This window comes from Sander vitreus, chromosome 3, assembly GCF_031162955.1.
Source record: "Sander vitreus isolate 19-12246 chromosome 3, sanVit1, whole genome shotgun sequence".
In the NCBI taxonomy this organism is placed as follows: Eukaryota; Metazoa; Chordata; class Actinopteri; order Perciformes; family Percidae; genus Sander; species Sander vitreus.
Window position 1 is genome coordinate 24,415,154 of NC_135857.1, and position 20,928 is coordinate 24,436,081.

General features: G+C 41.8%; 1 protein-coding gene across 1 annotated transcript in view; it reads right to left on the reverse strand.

The window, feature by feature from the left end:
- The window catches only part of ankrd13b (ankyrin repeat domain 13B), a 37,646-nt gene that overhangs the window by 1,222 nt on the left and 15,496 nt on the right, over positions 1 to 20,928 (reverse strand). The window contains exons 2-14 of the mRNA XM_078246643.1: positions 17,657 to 17,792; positions 15,812 to 15,936; positions 14,686 to 14,731; positions 14,098 to 14,241; positions 13,457 to 13,697; positions 10,145 to 10,211; positions 9,257 to 9,338; positions 8,157 to 8,221; positions 6,900 to 7,036; positions 6,052 to 6,209; positions 5,565 to 5,753; positions 4,002 to 4,165; positions 1,392 to 1,468 (exon numbers count right to left, since the gene is read on the reverse strand). Of these exons, the coding sequence (XP_078102769.1) occupies positions 1,392 to 1,468; positions 4,002 to 4,165; positions 5,565 to 5,753; positions 6,052 to 6,209; positions 6,900 to 7,036; positions 8,157 to 8,221; positions 9,257 to 9,338; positions 10,145 to 10,211; positions 13,457 to 13,697; positions 14,098 to 14,241; positions 14,686 to 14,731; positions 15,812 to 15,936; positions 17,657 to 17,792 (1,631 nt within the window). The remainder of the gene's footprint in view (positions 1 to 1,391; positions 1,469 to 4,001; positions 4,166 to 5,564; positions 5,754 to 6,051; positions 6,210 to 6,899; positions 7,037 to 8,156; positions 8,222 to 9,256; positions 9,339 to 10,144; positions 10,212 to 13,456; positions 13,698 to 14,097; positions 14,242 to 14,685; positions 14,732 to 15,811; positions 15,937 to 17,656; positions 17,793 to 20,928) is intronic.

Consider the following 20,928-nt stretch of genomic DNA (forward strand, 5'->3'; position numbering starts at 1 on the left):
GAGCGCCATTGCAACCAAAACAACACTGGCTTGGCCACGTCATCCTCCCCAGCTTACCCCCCCTGTCAAAAATCGGCACATCCGGTTGGAAACAACCAAGATGGTGACGCCCGTATATCAAACTTGAGGCTTCAAAACGGCAAAATGTCAATGGGTGACATCACAGATGCAACACCGTTATTTTTATGTCTATGGCTTGAACACAATTCAACCGACAGTTGTTTGAACCCTGCTAGACGACGTTATAGAGAATAAAAATGCAGCAATAATGTATTTATAATTCATTATAGGCTACATGGAGATGTGACCCTAAAAAAGCCTAAAACAGCTATTTGTTCAATGTTGTATTTATGCTACTTTTGTTCTTCCACATCTGAAAAGTCAATACAATTCATTTAAAAAATGAAGTTGGACCCAAAATAGCCAGAAATCTCTACGACACATGAAGAATAATTTATTGCAAGCTGTAATCATTTTAAAAAAATGTCATATTCCATCAAAACAGCCAAGATTGCATTACCTTTTTACCCCTTACAGTACATGACTGAAAGGACACCACACAAACGTAAACTATTTTAGTTTAGGTTTAATTTTTTTGGTCTGCAACAATGTTTTCAACCAGCAGTTTCCTCTAACATTATAACAATGGTTAAAGTAACACTAGCAAGATTGTGTCAAAGGAGGGAAAGAGAGAAGGTCTGTCTGTGTATCCATCCACTCGTCTGCAAATAGAGAAGACACAGAGAGAAAACACCATCTAAAGATAACGCGCTAAAGTCAACAGTAGTACTGTCGACTGTGAAAGCAGGAAACTCCATCTTCCAGTGTCCTCTCTCTCACACACACACACACACACACACACACACACACACACACACACACACACACACACACACACACACACACAGCAGTCAGGAGATGAGAGAAGAATAGCAGGATGGATAAGAGAATAGAGTAGTGGAGGACAAGACAGGAATACCGGATGTGAGTCAGGGATGGAGGGAAAGATCTGCAGGATGGAAATAAAACACAACGTAAGAGTGCAGACAATGAAGAACAACAGTAAATAACAGAAGTGAGAGGACGTCTGAGACAATATGGGTGAAAGAACAGCAGGAAATATCGCTGTAGTCCAGACATTTCTTTTTGATGATTCCAGCTCTTTGGAAGATAAAAGTCCCATTAATTTTTAACAACTGATACTTTATCCAACTTTGTATGCAGCTCCTGGTTGATTCTTGATAATAGAGGGGATTTTGGAGGGAGGATAGGAAAATGTGGAATGAGTGTATACAGTGATTTACAGTGAGGTAAGACCAAGACTGAGGCAGAGAGAAAAGGTTGAAAAAAAACGTGAATGGGATAAAAGTAAAAGAGACTGAACGTCTGACCTCTCCACACGACCTTGGTCACAGGGCAGAGGGTGTGTTCCTGGCTTGCTATTGGTCAGCGCCTCCCAGATGGTCACCTAGACACAAAGAGGAGGCCGCACAGGAAGTCAGAAAGCGAGAACAGGAAAAGGGTAGCCCACAGATAAAGAGATGGTGGTGCACCTAAAACAACACCATCCTCCCTGCAGTCTTTTTCCTGTTAGGCTAGTACCTCTCACACATAGCACAGAGACAGACAGCTGGCTCAAATATGAATTATGGACTGACCGAACGTAAACTAGATCGATCCTGGCCATGGTTCTTTAGCGCACACACCCCATGATACAGTTAATATTGATAAGCACCTTTTAAACATGAATATTCACATTCTGCTATCACATTATTAATGTACATCATTAACAACAATGTCTCATTTAAGGGTAGGAAGTTTTGCATGATTTCACAAGAAATTGTGCATACTGTACTTCTACTTCTTTCAGTGCCGGAAATGGGCTGGTACTCACCGGTATTCAAACCGGCACAGATTGTTGTCCTTATTGCGTACGGCCACCTCCTGTGGTATATATATATATATCCTCTACATTAACATAGTATATATACTCAGTTGTGCCCCCCACACATGTTCCCCTAACGCATTTTACCTAGAAACCAACTTAAATGTCTATACTGGAATACTACCCTGCCCCAGGTGTACTGTATTTAAGTGATTTTGTGATGAATTGGTTAAACACTTACTTATTTAAGAAACAATGTAAGCATAATATTAACTAAAATATGAAACCTATTAAAGATATTAAAACTAGATTGTAAGGCAGTGCCTCAAGATTGAGTAAACATACAGGAACCAGCTTCTAAAAACGAAAATGATCAATACACTCTATGCTTTACATGCAATGTCAGCAGTATGGTCCTTTTACCGCCTGTCCTGCTTTCAAATTAGAGTTGTAATTAAAAATGGCACCTTTTTCATCACAGTTTGAAGCAGCAATACAACAGCTCAGGGCAGCAGGCTGCTGCGGATGATTGTACAAACTACAGCACAAATCCACAGCTGCAACCTTGCTTCTGCCTCCTCTACATTCCCCTCCTGTATCCAAGCTAAGAAAACACTGAGGATGTTCTCTGACCTATCTCACTGAGTCTATTTTTACTTGTCTCTCTGTACCTCTGGAAGAAGGCCAAGGACTATCAGGACCAGGATCTCTGGGATTTCAAAACAGCGCCTATCCAGAGGCAATGTTAAATATAATGGGTCTGGGCTCCACACATCACAGGCAATTTATTCGGCTTATTGATCTTGCTTCAGTATTGATTGGTTTTATTTTGAAAGTGGTCGCTTTGTTCCTACTTCAGTGTGTCTATTTGTCATGTCTTGATTTATTGGTGAAATTACTGCTGTAATTTGTACTGGGGATTTCAATGGGGGGGATATTGGGTACCTCAGCTGATATGGCAACATGGCTTTGTGAACCTTGAAAATGTCATGTAAAACTTGAACTTGACTAGAAGCATATATTTATTTACAAGTGCATGAGCCAAATTTAACACAATCAAAAGGTGAGTTAATTGACTAGATCATTTGCTATTATTTACAATATGCTAAGCCCCTCCCCTAAACAGTGATTGTCCAATTATAGCTTAGCAATCGTAACTAGGCACGGCAGGTCTGTCAGGCTTTGGATTTCTCAAATCTCAAGCTCAGATTTCATGTTAAAACACTGTGCATGTGGCTGTACTAAGAGAGTGACTCAGCATTTAAAGAGTTTGGAGGATGTTTTTTCGTCTTCCTCTGTCTGAAATCACTGTGGCAAACATTATTACAATTTTCATGTGGTACATCCACAACCATTATCATTGTAAACTGAATTATGTGCCATGCGAGAATGGAAAACTTGGTGTAGCAACAGTAAAGCGTGATTTATGCTTCTTCGTAAAATCTAAGCCGTGGCTACGTACGTATAGGTACGTGGAGACATGGACCTACGCCGGACCCTACGTTGTAGCCTGACGTGCACCTCTCGAAAAATGTAACTACACGTTGTGGCGACGTACATCTCTCAGCCGTGGCTTGGTAGCGTTACATTTCCCTGACTCATTTCCTGGTTCTCCTTCTCCATAAACAACATGAAATCAAGGAGAGGGTTAACTTTTCCTGCTACAGATTTCCCACCGTGATCAGAAAGCACAGGGGAGACATTTTGTTTCTCTCACTATGACTAGAGCAGTGACTGCTCTAGAGTCGCAACTCGCTCTGAAGCTAATCACGTCACTCTCTCACTCACTCTACCACAACGCACCACCACACACACACACACACACACACACACACACACACACACACACACACACACACACACACACACACACACACACACAAACAAATGCCGGCCCTGCTATCGACTCACACACCAACGCACAAGTACAAACTTCAGGCCACTTACGTAGGCCACAGCGAAAGCTCTGCATGGAGCCTCCACAGGCCCATAAATCAAGCTTAACTGAGGAGGGGGCGGGGCTTAACAAACAGTCAGTTAAACAAGGTTGCCTGACTGGTGTTTCTTTGACTTCTGAACAGAAGATAAAATCTCAGGAGTGTCCCAGTCAACCCACCTGATCATATTCGGAGCCGGCCTCCAGCAGACTCTGCTGTATGGCGAACTGCAGCAGGTCCTCCTCCTCATCCCTTATGCTGTCTCTCTGCTTGCCCCCTAGCATGGAGTATCCTGACGGAGGCTCAAACACACATGGGGGAATCTCTCCGGCTCGACAGGACACTGCAGCACACAGGGGGAAGGCAAAGGGCAAGAGAAGGAAAGGACTGTTATCTAACAGTAAAGGAGATTAGGCTAAAGGAGAAGAGCAGGAAAGGAAAAACAGAACAGTCATTTCTGAGTGAAAGAGAGAAATCCAGAGTTCAAAAAGTTAATTTTTAAAGTCAGGTAATTTTCCTTCCATACCGTTGTTTCCAAAATACTTCTACTAGGCTACTCAACTGTGTGTATTTTCAAACCTGCAGGCTCCATTGCTTTTTAAATGATGTATTGTATTAATGTATAAGTGTTTTCTATAACAGTTTACTTTAATGATTAGAGATGCTGCTTGTAAACGTTTCCATGCGCGCAGAAATGCCACTGCAGCTGATATCGTCGAATATTTAAGCAGCAAAACTAACTGTATAAACTAAACAGAGTGAACAGAACTAGACCTTTAGATGCTGAAATAATCCTAATGAAGTTTTAATTGCTGTTTCTCGAGCATCTCTCAGACGATCTTAATGAATCTGTCTGTCCGACAGCAGCTCTGCTATGTTCACCTTTTAGAGAACGTTGATTGTGTATTATTTCACCCACCCGCTATTAATCAGAATGTTAATTTGTATTATGTGAGCGGCCCAATCCGTAAAGTTAGATTAACCACGGAGCTGCAGATATTAGGCTATTGCTCTCTCTCTCTCTCTCCGGTTTTCTCTCTCTCCTCCTCCTCTGGCTCTGTCAGGCCTCTATGTTTACATGCAGCGGGTGAAAAGTCTTCCGCGAGGATACATCACTGTATGCTCGATTTCGACTCCTCCGAGGAACCTCCTCGATGCTCGATGCTCGATCCTCACTCCTCGACGTGCATTTTAGGAATTGGGACCGTCCTTCACTATGGCGCGCCGAGAACGATTTCCGGGTCACAAGCCCGAGGATTGAAGAGTCGAGGAGGTACAAATTTGGGAATTGGGAAAAGCCCTATAACTCAAGTTAAAGCATTTCTACAAGATGACATCAAGGATTTCCAGAGAGGTTCCTTCTGAGTGGTCACACAATAAAGAATGTCTTTCCTCTGCATGGCTTCAGCTTTCAACGTGGCTCTGGGGATTCTGATCAGGTGATAGGATGATGAGTAAGCCATAATATGTCACACAACACAATGAAAGAACATAACCTTGCATCCAACATCAGTGATAAATACTGCTCATAACTCTATCAAGCAACTGTAAACTGTTTGTGTACTGACATATGGGTCAGGTTCTGCAGTAAATGTTAGTGGAGATTTATACAACAGCTTGTTGAAATAAATTTGCAGAATTAACAGTTGAGCTGAGACTGAAAAAGAAGAAGATTTCAGAAAAGACGGCACTATGATCCAACAGGAAACACTGTAGGGTGTACTATGGGAGTGTGTTCTTACTGGTGGAACTGGAGCTGGAGACGCTGGAGGAGTCACTGCCTGGAGATGGGGTGTCTGTCCTGGGGGTGTCCCTCTGTCCATCCCCCTCCACCCCCACTTCGTTGTCGGCACGGACGCCCGTCCCCTCCTCGCAGCCGTTCAGGTTGCTGAAGGTGATCCTGGCATTCAGGATGTGGTAGAGAGGGATCTCTGCGGGGAGTAACGAGAAATGGATCAGAAGATGACATTGTTTGTGTTATTAAGTTATCTATTTGCATCAGTCTCATCATCCAGTCAGCCATGCATGTCCTTATATTAACTCTTTTATTTTTAGTAAGCAAATGTGCAATGTTTTCTGTCCTTTTTACTCACTGTATCCCCTGTCTTCATTTCCTTCCATCCATCTTTGTATCTATTTTAATTTCCCATCATCCCCTTTATTTAACTAGCCATCATTTTAACTTCACTCCCTCCATCCTTCCATCCATCTCACTCTCCCAGCACTCACCGATCTTGACAGGGAAGCCAGGCGGCAAACGCAGAGTTATGAAGTCACGCAGCTTAGCGAACAGGGCGTTCGAGATCGCCATGAGATCGATGATAGGCACCACTTGTTCTGCCAGGGACAGAGGATGGGACTCGCACAACCACAACTTGGCTTTAAACCTGGAAACAAGAACACATACACACTCTGAGGATACTGATAAGGTGACTAGTAACAGAGTTTGCTGATGAAAATGACAAAATACAATTCTGACTTCAGTATAATTGAAACAATTTACAGTAGGCTATGTCCTCATTTAAGTGATTAGCTCTTTGGCCAGAGATACACAAAGACATTGATTGCATCAGCTAACAGCGACTGTCTGCAATCTGCTGAGTCGAGTTCAAATTGAGACCAATCAATGCATATATTTTAACATTCTCATGATGTCCTGTCAGGTTTTATAGGTGCCAAAAAACAGTGAAACTGACAACTTAAAATGACAGACAGGCAGATATTCAGTTAAAGGAACACTGGGAAGAAGCATTACATTACAAAAGAAATAACATAAAATGTTTCAATTTATCCTGAGGTTCCTTCTTTTGGTTAAATAGTCAAGATGTGTCATGAGCTGTGTGGATATATTATTTGTCCGTCTTTTCCCATCAGGATCTCGGTGGATGGCTGATTGTATCCGTGTGGGTGCGTGCATGTGAGAGAGACAGAGAGAGAGAGAGAGAGAGAGAGAGAGAGAGAGAGAGACGGTCTACTCTGTCCATCAGTTTTTCAGCTCTGGCACTTGGCGGTGCGTTTGGAGGGCAACTTCACTGTATGCATATCTGCCTGTCTGTGTTATTTTCTGTCTGTGTCACCTCTGGGTCTTAGTGGTGAGCTGGCACGGGTGGCCGATGTCCCTCTGGGTCGGGGACGAGCCGGGGTTAAAGTATTCCTCGGCCGTCAGCGCTGCTGGGTTGGTTATCGCAGGACATGACATCTGGGTCACCAGGGCCTGCAGAAAGTAAATAATGACTTTTAAAAATCCTGATGTAACCACTAAAGCTTTCACTGATATAATAAAAAAAAAAAAATCATCAAAAGGATTTTTATTCAATACCAGTGACTCAAAGATTACTTTACAAAGTGCAACGATTTCTGGCTTTTCAAACTCACTTTCTCAGCTTTATTCTCTTTAACAAAACACTCATCACCTACTGGGATTTCAAAGCTTTCCTCTTACCTACTGACATTTTCAACAGCTCAATGAAAGAAAAAACTTTGCTCAAAAGCCAAAATTTAAGAACAAATGACAAAGCAGTTTTTTAATTCTAGTATTTTACATCATTACAGTAGATGCAACTGCTTCATGGTCTAATTAGTAGCTCAACGTCGACTGTTAAGTTGTAATTAAATAAACCTGTCAAAGACAGGCCACCATTACAGGAGGAGGTAGAGGCTGCTTGTGAAACAGGAGAGCAATTATTTCCATGTTGTTGTATTTTCCTTCCAGTTGCAGTCAATTCATCACAATCAATTTAGGGTTTGGCAAAATTGAAATAGCATTGCAGCTTTACAGTTGCACAAATTATCTGCAGAGCTTATGTCAAAACCTATAAAAAAAAGCTTGTCTCAGTGTTGTGCAGAGAGGACAGAGAGGCATTGAGCTCATAAGAGCAGAGGTGACAGTGAGGGGGAACAAGTAAAAAGACAGAAAGATGAGAAGGAGAGGCGCATGAGTCATAGAAGCTCTCCAGCAGAAACAAATTAAAAAAACATAATCAATATTGGAGCAGGTTGGAGCCTCTCTGAATTATTGTTTTACTCTGCAGGCATGCTCTCCTGTTGACACAGTGGACAAGGATTCATACACTCACTGTCCATCCAAAGAGGGAAGGTGATGGTGATGATGCTAATATTGAAGATGATGATTCATTCGTGGCTAGCACAAGAGCCCATTAATAACTGCTTTCAGGTCAAAACATCCTTGTTCCCAGCTCAACCACTGTGTGTTTTTATTTATTAGATTGGGTTTAAAAATATTATATGACATTTCCTCAACCCATAAAACAAATTTAAAAAAATTATAATTAACCACAATTAGGACTTAATGTGTAAATAAACTGTCCGCTTACCCCGTTGTTAGGCCCCATGTGTTGCTCAGCAATCCCAAGAAAGTTCTGCAGTGGAGTCTTCCCCCCTGCTCAGAGATACAGCAGTGACGAGTTAGACTGAGAGAATCGTTACACAAACTCCAACTGTCCTGTTAGTCTGAGTCTGCAAGTCTGTAAACTGATTCAATTGAACTGAAGTATATTGTTTTAAACAGCTAAATAAGAGCAGAGTCACTCCAAAATATGTTCTAAATATCAGTGGATCTAAAATTAGCAGCAATATGAATTTCATGAAAATAAGCAGAAGAAAAACGTGTTTGTGTTAGGATCCCATCACTCGTAGTGAAAACCAGATTGAGAACAACATTTCGAGGTCACACAGTGAAGGAAGCGTTTTAGAGTGCCATGGGATATCCAGCAGCCGCTGCTCATTTAGATATGAGAGAGATATGAGCAGCAAAGAAAACGTGAGCAAGTTGTTAGTGTGTGGCTTGCACTTTCACACAGAGCTGGTGCTGTGGTTGTCCTTCCTAAACAAAAACGGAATGAGTGCTAAAAGGTCCTTCAATTTGTATTAATGAGAGTGAAGTAGTGATGTGGTTTATAAGACAAGTGTCCACATGTTGACCTTCGTCCCACTGATCTGTCTACAGCTGCTGCTTGACTCAAGATACAGTATGTGTGTTTCTCTTAGGGTATATATCACATTCAAAAGTTTGTGTACAGTGTTGACAAAATGATGATACGTAGCACAAGGTAAGGGCAAATGGAGTAAGTCACCTGGGAGAGTGGAGGGAGCCCTCAGAGGAGCATGTGATGGTTGATCCTTGCTGACAGCGACAGTCCGGGGAGGGAGGACTGCTAATCCTGTTTGATTTATGATCTGAACCAGAAAACTAGACAGAGCCACCGAGCAAACGGAGCCTCAGGGTGATCTCATTGAGCTCAGGTGAGAGGGACTACTCATCAGTGACTCTTTTACTGGACATTGCACAGAGAGGATGATGGAGAGATCCAGCTGCTGCAGCTGTGTTGCACCTGCACATAATGAACACCTGGATGGCCTAAGACGTGTTGATGTCTAAGGCACTGAAGTACAGTTGACAAAATAAGTTACTTACCTTTTGTCTTGTTCTTGTTCTGGTCTGACAGATGGTCAGTTCTGGTCCTGGTGATCAGCTCCACATTGGATGCTGCGTACACCTGACAGAGGAGGAAACCATTAACTCTTGTTCTGTTGACATTGCCTTAACTTCTTCATTGTTTGGGACCCCAGTGCTGTATGTGTAATGATAATCATTCTGAAACAATAATAACGAAACCTAGATCATACATGCCAACTTCTTCAAGCTACAGTTTAGAGCAGACTACTGGAATTCCTCACCAGTGATCACAAAAAGGAAATACTGATTAATGATTGAGCAGGCTGCTGATTCTGAGTTTTTACACTGGACGACAGAAGTGGAAATAAGAGCATAAAAGTGTCCAGTAGAAGAGCAGCTCAACAGAAGGAGTTGTTTGTTTACATTTGAAACCCTAAATCAATGATGCAGAAAATAGATGCTTTTCAGGCATCAGTATTTCAATGTAGAGCCTGTCTGAAGTGCTTTTAAACCACTAATGATTGGTTCTGGATGTCTGACTCCCTCCAGGGGGTTAAGAAAACAAATGGGGTCAAGGTAATGCGTGTCTGCGCGATAGATAGACTTCTTTTTTTTCTATTTTCTTTTACTTGATTTGATAGGCCATCTGGTCTTTTATGTGCTGATGATTTATTTCCTCATTTGAGGGTAAAGAATTCAGGTTTCAGAAATCCATCTGTTATCTTTTAAAATGTAGAAGGCTATGTCCTCAAAAGGTTTTAAAATAACTTTGGGAGCAATTCTTTCTGCAAATTATCTCTTCAAGTGAAATGGACTTTCAGGAAATGTCAAATTGAGCTTTGACAGCAGTGGTTTCTCTGGATAGTGTGAGGGATCAGTGAGCTGTCCGAGCAGCCTGTGCTCTACCTTGGCTTCATATCCATTCACCGTCTCAGTCTTCTCGCTCCTCCAGCCCAGTATACCCGTCTTGTTCCTGCAACAGAGATTCAACACATCAGTTCTCTGTGGTCTCCACTTCCAGTCAACGCACAGTTGCAATCACACTTGGCGTAGATTATTTGCCTGTCCCAAGCATTCTTCAGATATGTACCTGAGAATACAGATTTGATTGCAAGTCACAGACTCTGGTTTTTCTCTATAATGTGCGGCCTGAAAACATTGCAGCTATTGTCCTTGTTTGTCGTCTGTGAAGATCAACAGTTCGGTGTGCAATAAGGAAGTTTAGTGAGGCATATGTCATCTTCATGATCTATTCACATCACTCAACTCCTTTAGGACCACACCACAGAAAGTGATTTTTCAGGGATGATTTTTTTTCCATATTAGCCCATATAATTCTGAGGTCATGGTATCTTACATCAGGTATTTTTTAACATATTTAAAATATGTGACTATTTCGGAAGAATGTTCAGCCATGCTAGTGGTGTGGCTCGGTGAAGATGGCAAAGTCAGTCTGTTGGTAAGTCCACCACTTTGGTCCAAACTATCTCAATTTATCATAACAATATTAGTTGGATTGACATGAAACTTTTGTACAGACATCCATGTTTCCTTCAGAATGAATTTCAGTAACTTTGGTGATCCTCTGACTTTTCATCCCACACCATAATCAGGTCAAAATTTCAAGTTTGGGCAATACTTTGGTTTATGACCAAATACCCTAGTTCCATAGGTGCAGGCATCTGATCTCCCTGGCTGGACACACAATAATTTCATAATGCCCTTTTGTACATTGTAGATCTGGCACCATATGATGTTATGTCAGCGTTCAACCCCAATACCCTATGGCCTGACCAAATACCTGCAAAACTAATCGCAGTCCTATCAGCCTCAGCTACTTGTGTTTTGTGCTAATAAGCAAATCTTAGCATGCTTAAAAGCTAAACTAAAATGTTAATTATGGTAAAAAAAATGACCTGCTAAACAGCTGAATGCATGCTGATGTTAGCTAAAAGCATCGCTGCACTCTCCCAATGGCTGTATAACCAGTTTTATTCTCCACTTATCACTGTCAGACAAAGTTATGTCCCCGTCTGAATTTTGAAGTTATCATATCACATCTCAATTACTGGGTGTTCAATAAACTTTGTACTCCTTACCCCAGCCCTAAAACAGCAAAACTGCAGTGCTGTAGTTTTTGTGCATGGCTGCGTAAAGACGTATTAACTGCAGAGGTGGATGTCCTGTCTGTGGTGCTTGACAAAGTGGTTTGCTAAAGCATCATAAAAATATTATTGGCATGTTAGACAGGAGTGCTGACCAAGGAAAATGCACAGAGGTGACACTGAGGTATAAGTCTGACAGGGAGATGATTACATTCCTCACCCCCCCCCCCCCCGCACCAAAAACAAAACACCACCTCTGTCGTTTCCCTCTCCATCTTCTTGCTTTTTATCTGTTAACATTCACTTCCTGTCACTGCGTCGCTTTCAACAATTCACCTTTCTTTCACTGTCTCTCCGCAATCTACTTTTCTCCCCTTTCTTCTTTTGCCTCCAAAACTATCGACTCCCCCTGTTTTGGCATCTGCATTGTACTTTTGTCCCCCATAGTCTTGAGTCCCATTCATCTTTCTCTTCCTGTTTCTCTGCATGTCTTCTAATTCCCCTCTTTGTGTCTCTGTGTCTCATCCCTTTTTCTCTCCCTCATCCATTTTCCTCGCCTTCTCCGTCCTCCTCATCTTTTACCCCTCCTTTCACCCTGGTCTTTTACCGTTTTCTCCCCTCGATCCCTCTTTGTCCAAAACTTTCCTTGTTCTGTCATCCCTCGCTCTTTCTGTCTGTCACGTCAGTCTTATCTCACCACCTCACCAGAATAAGATGAGCTTCATCCTCTATGCACCTGATTGGCCCATGTCTCCCTTCTTTCTCCTTTCTGCTCCTTTTCATCTCTGCGTCGATGTCACTTTATGTGAAACTGAGCCATAAAACTGTACCATTAGTATAATAAAACGCTCCTAAATTGACTACACACAAGCCACCTGCTCATCCAATTTTCTTCTACCCCTCTTCTCCATCCTTCTCCTAGTCAGCTTATGTCTTGTCTGCCTCTTACATTGATTTTGGTTCTGCTATCTGCCTGTCCATCTCCATGTTGACGGGTGCATCTTACTTGCAGTACAGTGTTGAGCTTTTTTGAAGTGATTCACACAGCCTGAAGCTAATGTGTGCCTCACTACATCCACATCACACTTACTCCTAACCAACACATTTTATTTAAGGTTATTTTAGATTGGTTTTCTTGGTTTATTTTTCACGGACAGTGACATTCTCCATTACTGTACATGAGCAAGGGTTAGTTTAGAAGGATAGCCATGTGTTGAGGACACCCCCAAAACAAAATAGAAATAAACAGTAAATACTAAATTATTGTTAATAGTGTAACAGTAACACAAGTCGAGAAGAGCCATAATGGCAGCAAACTGACTCAGTAAAGTAAGTTACAAGGCAATATCAACTAAACTATTGCTAGCTTTAGGAAAATTAGCCACCATAAGCTAAGTATGCCTGTAGCAGCAAAGCCCCTGAGTGTATTTAAACAAGTAATGGTGTTTAATATTACTTATGAATTCAACTTTCCATTTGTTACAAGAAATTGTGTTATTTTGTCTTTCAAAAGCAACAGGATTTTAGAATTAAGTTAATAGTTTAATAGCACTTTAATTCCAGGAACATTTCCCCTCGGCCTTGTTGTAGATATATATCATTAATATGTGGTGTTCAACTAAATCTTTTGCTGGCTCCACTTCCCCATGCACTGCTGCACTTCAGTTAGTGTTTTCCTACATTTTGTAAAATGCATTTTGACAGCCACCAGAGAACATGCCTGAACTTGTTCCACTCGTCTGTGGGTTGAAGCGTAGGAGCCGGCAACAGTAAAAGAGTGACAGAAATTCAACAACAAAAGAGTGATTTTCTCCTCTCAGGAAAAAAAAGCAAGCACTCAGAGCAGAAAATGTCCTGAGGCTGAATTACATTGTGTTGTACTGAGGCTACTGTTGGTGGAGAAAATGATTATTGTGCCTGTTCAATGGCAGATTTCTTCCTGTATGGTTGTTGAACACGGTCGCCAAATTGGATTCTGAGGGATGTCATACGAATCTGATAATAATGATAATTATCATTCTTAATGTTTTAGATTTTTTAGATTGCTGCACCACTTGACTATAACTGAACATTCTCATATTCATATTCTGCACGTATCAGTGCTACGTCTGACCTCTCAAAGGCAATGTTGCGGGTGTCCAGCTGAGTGGTCACCACGGGACCAGAGAGCCTGGCTGCTACCTGCTCATCGCTGGGCTGCATTGCCCCCAGAAGGCCTAAACTGGCGGCGTTGCTGCTGCAGGCGGCACCATTCCCCCAGCCAGATGAGAGGGCTGTGAGAGACGAGACGCACAAGGTCTCGCAGAACACCAGCTGCCTGTCATGGTCGACCTCCATCACCTCTGCGCTGGAGTCTAAGAGGTAAGAGGATGACGGACAGGAAGAAAAAAATGAGGGCAATGTTGCAAAGTGAACACTACAGAGGCAGATAATAAATTAAAATACAAACATGCCAAATGAGGCTGAAAGACACAAACATACGCATGTTGCATATTAAAGAACATTATGCAGGGACTCAAAAAAGTCAAACCGAAAGAAGAGGAATATTTAAAAGTAGTGAGAGGAAGAAAGAAAAAAAGAAAACTGGGTGAAATAATGCAGAGAGGAGCCATTGGAGAATTGAATGAGTGGAAACCGCCATTTAATAAGGCTACAAAGAGGCAGATGGTAAGCTACTTACAGTAGGTAAGCATAGCACAAAGACTGGACAAAGTACACATTCACACACAGTAAGTCTCAAGTTTGAACTCGGACCTTGTCCCCTGAAAATGAAGCTGCGGTTTCCTCTCTGCCAGGTCATCTGTTCAAAGCCCATCAGGGTGGTGTCAACGCGGAGACACTGACCACTCTTCCAAACTCTGTAGGTATCACTGGGGCAGATACGAGACACCAGGGGCACTAAGGACAAACACAGACGCACTTTATCAATCAATCAAACGGTGACATGTCTAATGGATATGCACAGAATTGAATGCAGCTGCTCTCTGGTGTTTTCCTTTGATTTATGTTGGCAGTTTTTGGCCTCCCATACGTTCCCATTTACAGATACATTTCAGTAGTTGGTTGTAACTATTTACACATAAAAATATACAATTATAGTCACAAGTCTGCTATAGAGACACTTGTGGGTTTTTAAAGCACTTACGATAAAAAGCACAGGCTGTTTAACTCTAAACCAAAGCCACTTATACATTCTGCTGTTCAGGAAGTGTGTGAGCATCGATGTCCAGTACAACAGGAAGAAACAGCCCTCTTTAGCCCCAAAGGGAGAAGATAACATGATTAGTTCTGACTGGTCGGCACTGGACTGCTTTACTGACTGGAATGAAAGACTGGACTCACCCCAGCTGGTAAACTCCCATTTCATCTCCACGTAGAAGTCCTGGGCCTGGACAGAAAGAAGCAGAAAAGAGTGAGATAAAGAGAGAGAGTTGTCGAAATGGAGAGTGATGAATTTAAACATGGCTAGACAGAGAGAGAGGGGAATAGCAAAGTGGAAGAAAAGATTTGCAGTGATGCTGCTTCATTGTCTGTTCTAAAGATGGGGGAACAGGCACAGAGAAGTGGTTGTGTATGTGTGGGTTAATAATAGAAGTGATGGATGGATGCTGGGGAGAATGATGTGGATGGGAGCAGCAGCAGATGAAGAACGGTGTGCAATGTTTGCTAGTGCATGTGTGCTTGAGTGCGAGTATTCATTGTCAAAGTGTGAGGGTGTTGTGTCTACCATGTGAATATGCTGGATTGTGTGTGTGTGTGTGTGTGTGTGTGTGTGTGTGTGTGTGTGTGTGTGTGTGTGTGTGTGTGTGTGTGTGTGTGTGTCTGTCGAGGAGCCAGCTTGAGCAGATACACAGGAGGACAGACGGTGTGAAAGCAATTCCCTGCATCTCTGCCACTGTGCTCTGCAGCTCTACTGCTGCAGCAGCTTAAACACGATCTGCTGCACCTCAACGCTTTCCTGTCAGGATTATACCCATCAACCTCTAGGCTCTCCAGTATCAGCTTGTCCATCGCTGTTATTGTACCTTTAAGCGTGGCACTCCTTACCCCTTTGGGGGAAAGTGATGACTCAAATTACCCCAGAGACAGAGGGTTGGCAACATGGAAACATATCATGTGAGTGTATTGCCCTTGTTGGGTAGTAAACAAAGTTATTAATACCTTCAAACAAAAAACAAGAATATTTTATCATAAAACAAAGATGTAAATATAAAAAAGGTTAATCTACATTTCAAATGAATGCGTCTCGACTGAAAAAAAAACCTTGATGTAACTTTGTAGTTTGTGTATGTTCTTTTTCGTCATTTTTTATGTCTATGCTTCTACATACACGCTTGTGTTTGTGTCTATGCAGATGTGTGTGGTCATGGGAATATCTTTTTCCATGTGTGCATCGAAGTGTGTGTGTGTGTGTGTGTGTGTGTGTGTGTGTGTGTGTGTGTGTGTGTGTGTGTGTGTGAAATCCCACTTGGCGCAGTCGCTCCAGCAGGACGGGGATGCCCGCCAGTCTCTTGGCAGTCCTCTGGTAGTCACGGTAACGAAGCACGAGACGCACCAATTCCGGATCCCTTGTACTCACTGCCTCCTGAAGAACTGAAAGGGAGAGCGAGGCGGAGAGTAAAACAGAGCCAATCACTCAGACCTCATCTAAAATTCATGTAGGTGACTCATGAGCAATTTAAGGGGGGCAGCGAGAATTGCCGAATCTGAAGTAGGCCAAAGGAAAAGCTGGTACGACCAATTACTGCAGCTCGCCCATCATTCATCAGACTGCCACTTTGCTGTTAATCTTACAGGTTGTTCTGCACTTGAACAATTATATAACAATTTCCATTCTCTTCCTTTAACAGCAATCATGCAAGTAAAGGCTAACACACAGTTGAAACAATGTTGTACTGTACATGTTATTTTACCCACTGACAAGGTACAGTAATCCGATTAGGACAAACAAAAGAGGATTTCTTAATGATACTCTGCAACCACAGACTCCCAGAAACATTCATGACAATATCAAAGATTGACTTTCTAGTGCTTAATTCATCACCATCAAGACAAAAACGTGTTGCGTTCCATGCAGTGTTACACAGGTTAAGTAGGGAATGGCGGCAAAAACAAAAACCTAAGGATGAGGGTGGAAAATTGGACTCACAATAAAGGGTGTTAAATCAGCCAATACAATTTCAAGGTTAAAAAATGAATTCATTTCATGCTCCATTAGTCTCCCTCCCTACATTTGCACAGTGCCAGCAGATAAGAGGTGTCTGGCAGAAGCCACTGCTCTACGAAAGAGGTGGTAAAGAAAAACATCAGAAGTGGTTTGTATTTTCTAAAACAATCAAGAGGACAAAACTCATCAGTGCCAATGTAAAATAGACCCAGTGGGAAATGTGCACCATTTTACAATACAGTGTATGATATATTATGCATTATAATTTATTTTTATCATAGTCCACGTATTGTGACCAAGGGAAACAAAACACATTTTCAGACCACTTGTGACTGAGTTTTTCACTGGGTTACTGCATTTGACAGTCCAGGCTTGGCTCTCATGCAAGAAGGTTCTTTTTTTTTTCTTAAGATTATTCTTTTGGGAATTTTAGGCCTGCAGCAAAGGGCCGCAGGTCAGAGTCGAACCTGCGGCCTAAGCCAGCTAACCAGGCCACAAGAAGGTTCTTTTTAAGTGAAACATTTTCTGGACATATCATCTGAATAATATTATAAAACACATCACAAAATGCGCCAAGCAGCCTTCTTCTTTTTTTTTTTTTTTTACTTCCAGAGGGTCTTCATGATGAGACTGACACCACTTGAAGAGCTTGTTGATATCAAACGTACTACAAGTAGCATTTTAATGTCAATAAACTATTTAAGATTTTATATTTGTATGATTTTAAAATGTATAAAAATGAACAAGTGTTAGCCATAAATCATTTCCACATTTAAATTGAGATATAATTTGATTGACTATATATACAATTATGCCTACAAGAATGATCAGATTCATTTTTATCCTCAAAAGGGATCATGGGAAATGTGCTCATATATTTTAACCACTATAATTATACCACAGTGTCATAATTACTTTGACAAGGATATATTATTGTATAAAATGCTGCACGTAGTGCCTTCATTTTGGAGCACACTCCTAGCCCCAACAGACCACCTGATAATGCATTACGTATACTGCACATTGAACATGCTATCAGAACTAATACTTCTCCACACACACACACACACACACACACACACACACACACACACACACACACACACACACACACACACACACACACACACACACACACACACTCACCGGTCCATCCATTGCGATTCTCCTTGCTAACGTCAGCTCCGTGCTGCAGCAGGACCCTGGCACAGTCCAGGTGGCCCAAGGTGACAGCTAGGTGGAGAGGAGTCCGACCACGAGGGTCCAGAAACTCTAAATCAGTCTGAATGGAAGAAAAGGAGGAGGAGGGGAAGGAGAAAGAAAAGAGGAAGGAAGGAAGAAAAGGAAGAAAAAGGAGAGAGATAGAGAGAGAGAGAGAGAGAGAGAGAGAGAGAGAGAGAGAGAGAGAGAGATGGCAAGGGAGGGGAGTGAGCATAAAGGTAAGAGGAGCAGACAGAGAGAAACAAAGTAGGAGGAGAGGAAATGGGGGTTAATTGTGTATCATTGTAGTTCTCTTCTATCTCACACGGGGGGGGGGACAAAAAACACATAATAGAGACACAAGTGTGAAGATGAGGACAGAGCGATGGAAAGAAAGACAGGTAGGTGCTAATTGATCTGTCACCACTCCCACATGGTTGGTTGTTACACTCCTGTATCCTACTTATTTTCTGGGTTGGATGGATTGAGTTTAGTTAAACACAGATAGGACTATCTGATCCACACCCAGAGCTGTTTAAGAGAAGGTTGTAAGTTTGAATACCTACAAAGCGAAATGTGAGCAGGTAAAGTAAACAAGGAGTACATTCTCAATCTGCCATGTTTGAGAGCAAAAATACATGTTTTTTTCTTCGGTAACTGTCTGACATCAACATTGATGAACAAAAAGCACAATTACTGTAATGCTGAAGCCATCAATCCAGCTCTCAGCTCCACTTTGTATTTAGAAGCATGTCAACAAGATCTCATTCGTCAGCCATATTACATTAGTGTTAATCTGTCATATCAATCATACCAATGTTTTGATTAGAAAGAATCATTGCAGGGAGCTTATAAACCCCTCTCAGACATATTAAATACATTGGTAGACAGCTATGGATAATTTTAGATGCTTAGAATACTAACTTTTAGATGTTGCTGGTTTTTGATGTATCTTTTAACCAAACAAATAAAATCAAAAAGGAGGTTATTGGGCTGTGCCGGGCTAAAAAAAAAAAGTCTCTATTTTGAGCCCTGAACAATGCCAACTGACAATTAGCTTTGCCTAAATTAGAATAAAGACTGGAAGCAGAAACAGCTAGCCTTTCCAGAGTAATTCCCACCACCTCTAAAGCTTAACATGTTACCTAATAATAACAATAATATATAATAATAAATATAATAATACAAAGTTGTATAGTGGCTTTTCAGTGGATACAAGGATGCTTTACACAGAAACAAATACCACAAGAGAGAGGGGATAACAGAGTTAACTGGTTCAATAACAGGTAGGTTTTTTTGAAGGTGTCCATAGATGCAGCATACAGGTCTCTACCAGGAGAGAGTTCCAAAAGGTGGGGGCTGCCACACTGAAGGCTCTGTCCCCAAGAGTCCACCGGCTGGTTTTGGGGGGTGGTGAGCAGACCCGTGTCTGAGCACTGCAGATTCTGGGTGGGGCTGGAGGAGGTCTGATATCAAATGGGGGGCATGGGGAATGGAGGGATTTGTAGGTGAGGAGAAGGATTTTGTAGGAGATACGGGACTTTACTGGGAGCCTGTGAAGATGGATGAGGGTGGGGGTGATGTGCTGCCAAGGCTTGGTGCAGGTGAGAACCTGGCAGCTGTGTTCTGCACAGGCAGTACTGGAGCCTGTCCAGCAGGTTATGTACATTAAGCAAACAAGGTGTAAAGTGATAATCCAATTCTTCTTTTTTACCTTTTGACATGCCAGGCAGTCTAGCCGTTTCCCCCTGTCTTTATGCTAAGCTAATTGCTTAACGTAGCTGCAGATTTAGTGTACAGCGATGAAAGTGATATAAATCTTCTCATCTAACTCTCCGCAAAAAAAGCGTTGTATTGAATCAGAAAGGCTTATAAAATACTTCTTTGAAATGAGACGGTATTACTGACTTGTAGTGTATTGCAGGTCTTAATGTGTTTCACATATATTTACAGACCAGTTAGTCCAGACATGTCGAAAAGATGACTGGGTGACTCACTCATTATTGACACCCTTTGCCACAGATTGTACAGCATGTCAAACAGCAACAGTGCCCATGTTACTTACAATCTGCTTATTACTACATGAGCTGTGTTGCTTGCACACCTGATGAGATACCATGTCTCTTATTTAATCAATCACTGGCTGTATTGCATGAAACTGCCCATCCCTCTTTATTTCCCAGGCCACTCTATGCACCACTGTGTATAGAGGCGTTCACTGTTTTATGTTGCCCCTCTCTGCAGTGCTGCACTGATCTCAGATCTGCCATCCAATTAAACAGATGCTGACAGCCACCATTATTCAAGACCTAGGCTGATCCAAGGTCAGTTCTGTCGGTCCTTTGCAGGCCATGTTTAATTAATGATTACTCTCGAAGATAAGTGTAGCGTGACTCAGAATCAGGACGTTAATAAAGACCTTAAAGGTCCAATGTGTGGGAATTTCTACCATCTAGCGCTGAGGTCAAATATCGCAATCAACTCTCTCGCGCCACGTGATTCAAAGTATGTATTACAGCTACGGTAGCCTTCACACTTCAAAAATTCAGTCTCTTGCTCTTTTCGATATCCTTTTTCTTTTTCTGGGCGAAGAAGAAGACTCCTGTTCCTGAAATTTGGATTTTGAATACGTGTGGTCCTCCATGTTTCCTTCTTCAAACTTGCCGGGGCCAGGAAGCTACGATACCCATTAGCAGCATTAGCAGCCCCTGTGAGTTTATCATGTGACAGCGAAAACGCAAAAGGCGGAGCAGTATGTCCTGTATGTCCCTTACTGGCTAACGTATTTCAAGATGGCGCATGAATATGGAGCGTCTACCCCAGTTCATGCGAATGCAAATATAAAATTTCAAGCCAAAAGGAATACTTGGAATTGATGGTGGAGGTAATATTCATGAAAAATGACAAGTTTGTGAATGGGCGACACAGATTTTGATAATAAACAACTAAACACGTTACACACTGGACCTTTAAGGAACTTTAGACAATTCCTTTCAGAAATAAATTGACACTATTTTTTTAGGGTTTGAGTGTATAATATAAATATCTGACGTATCAGAAATATGGCTGAGCAGATGAATTCACGAAAGAGGCCACACTCCATATTGATCCAAATAAATCTTTATATCAAAGCAGTGGAGAGGGAAGAAATGTATTAAGGGTGAATTTTGAAGCAGCTGAGAATAAACCAAACAACTCAAAAACTCAATATAAAAAGC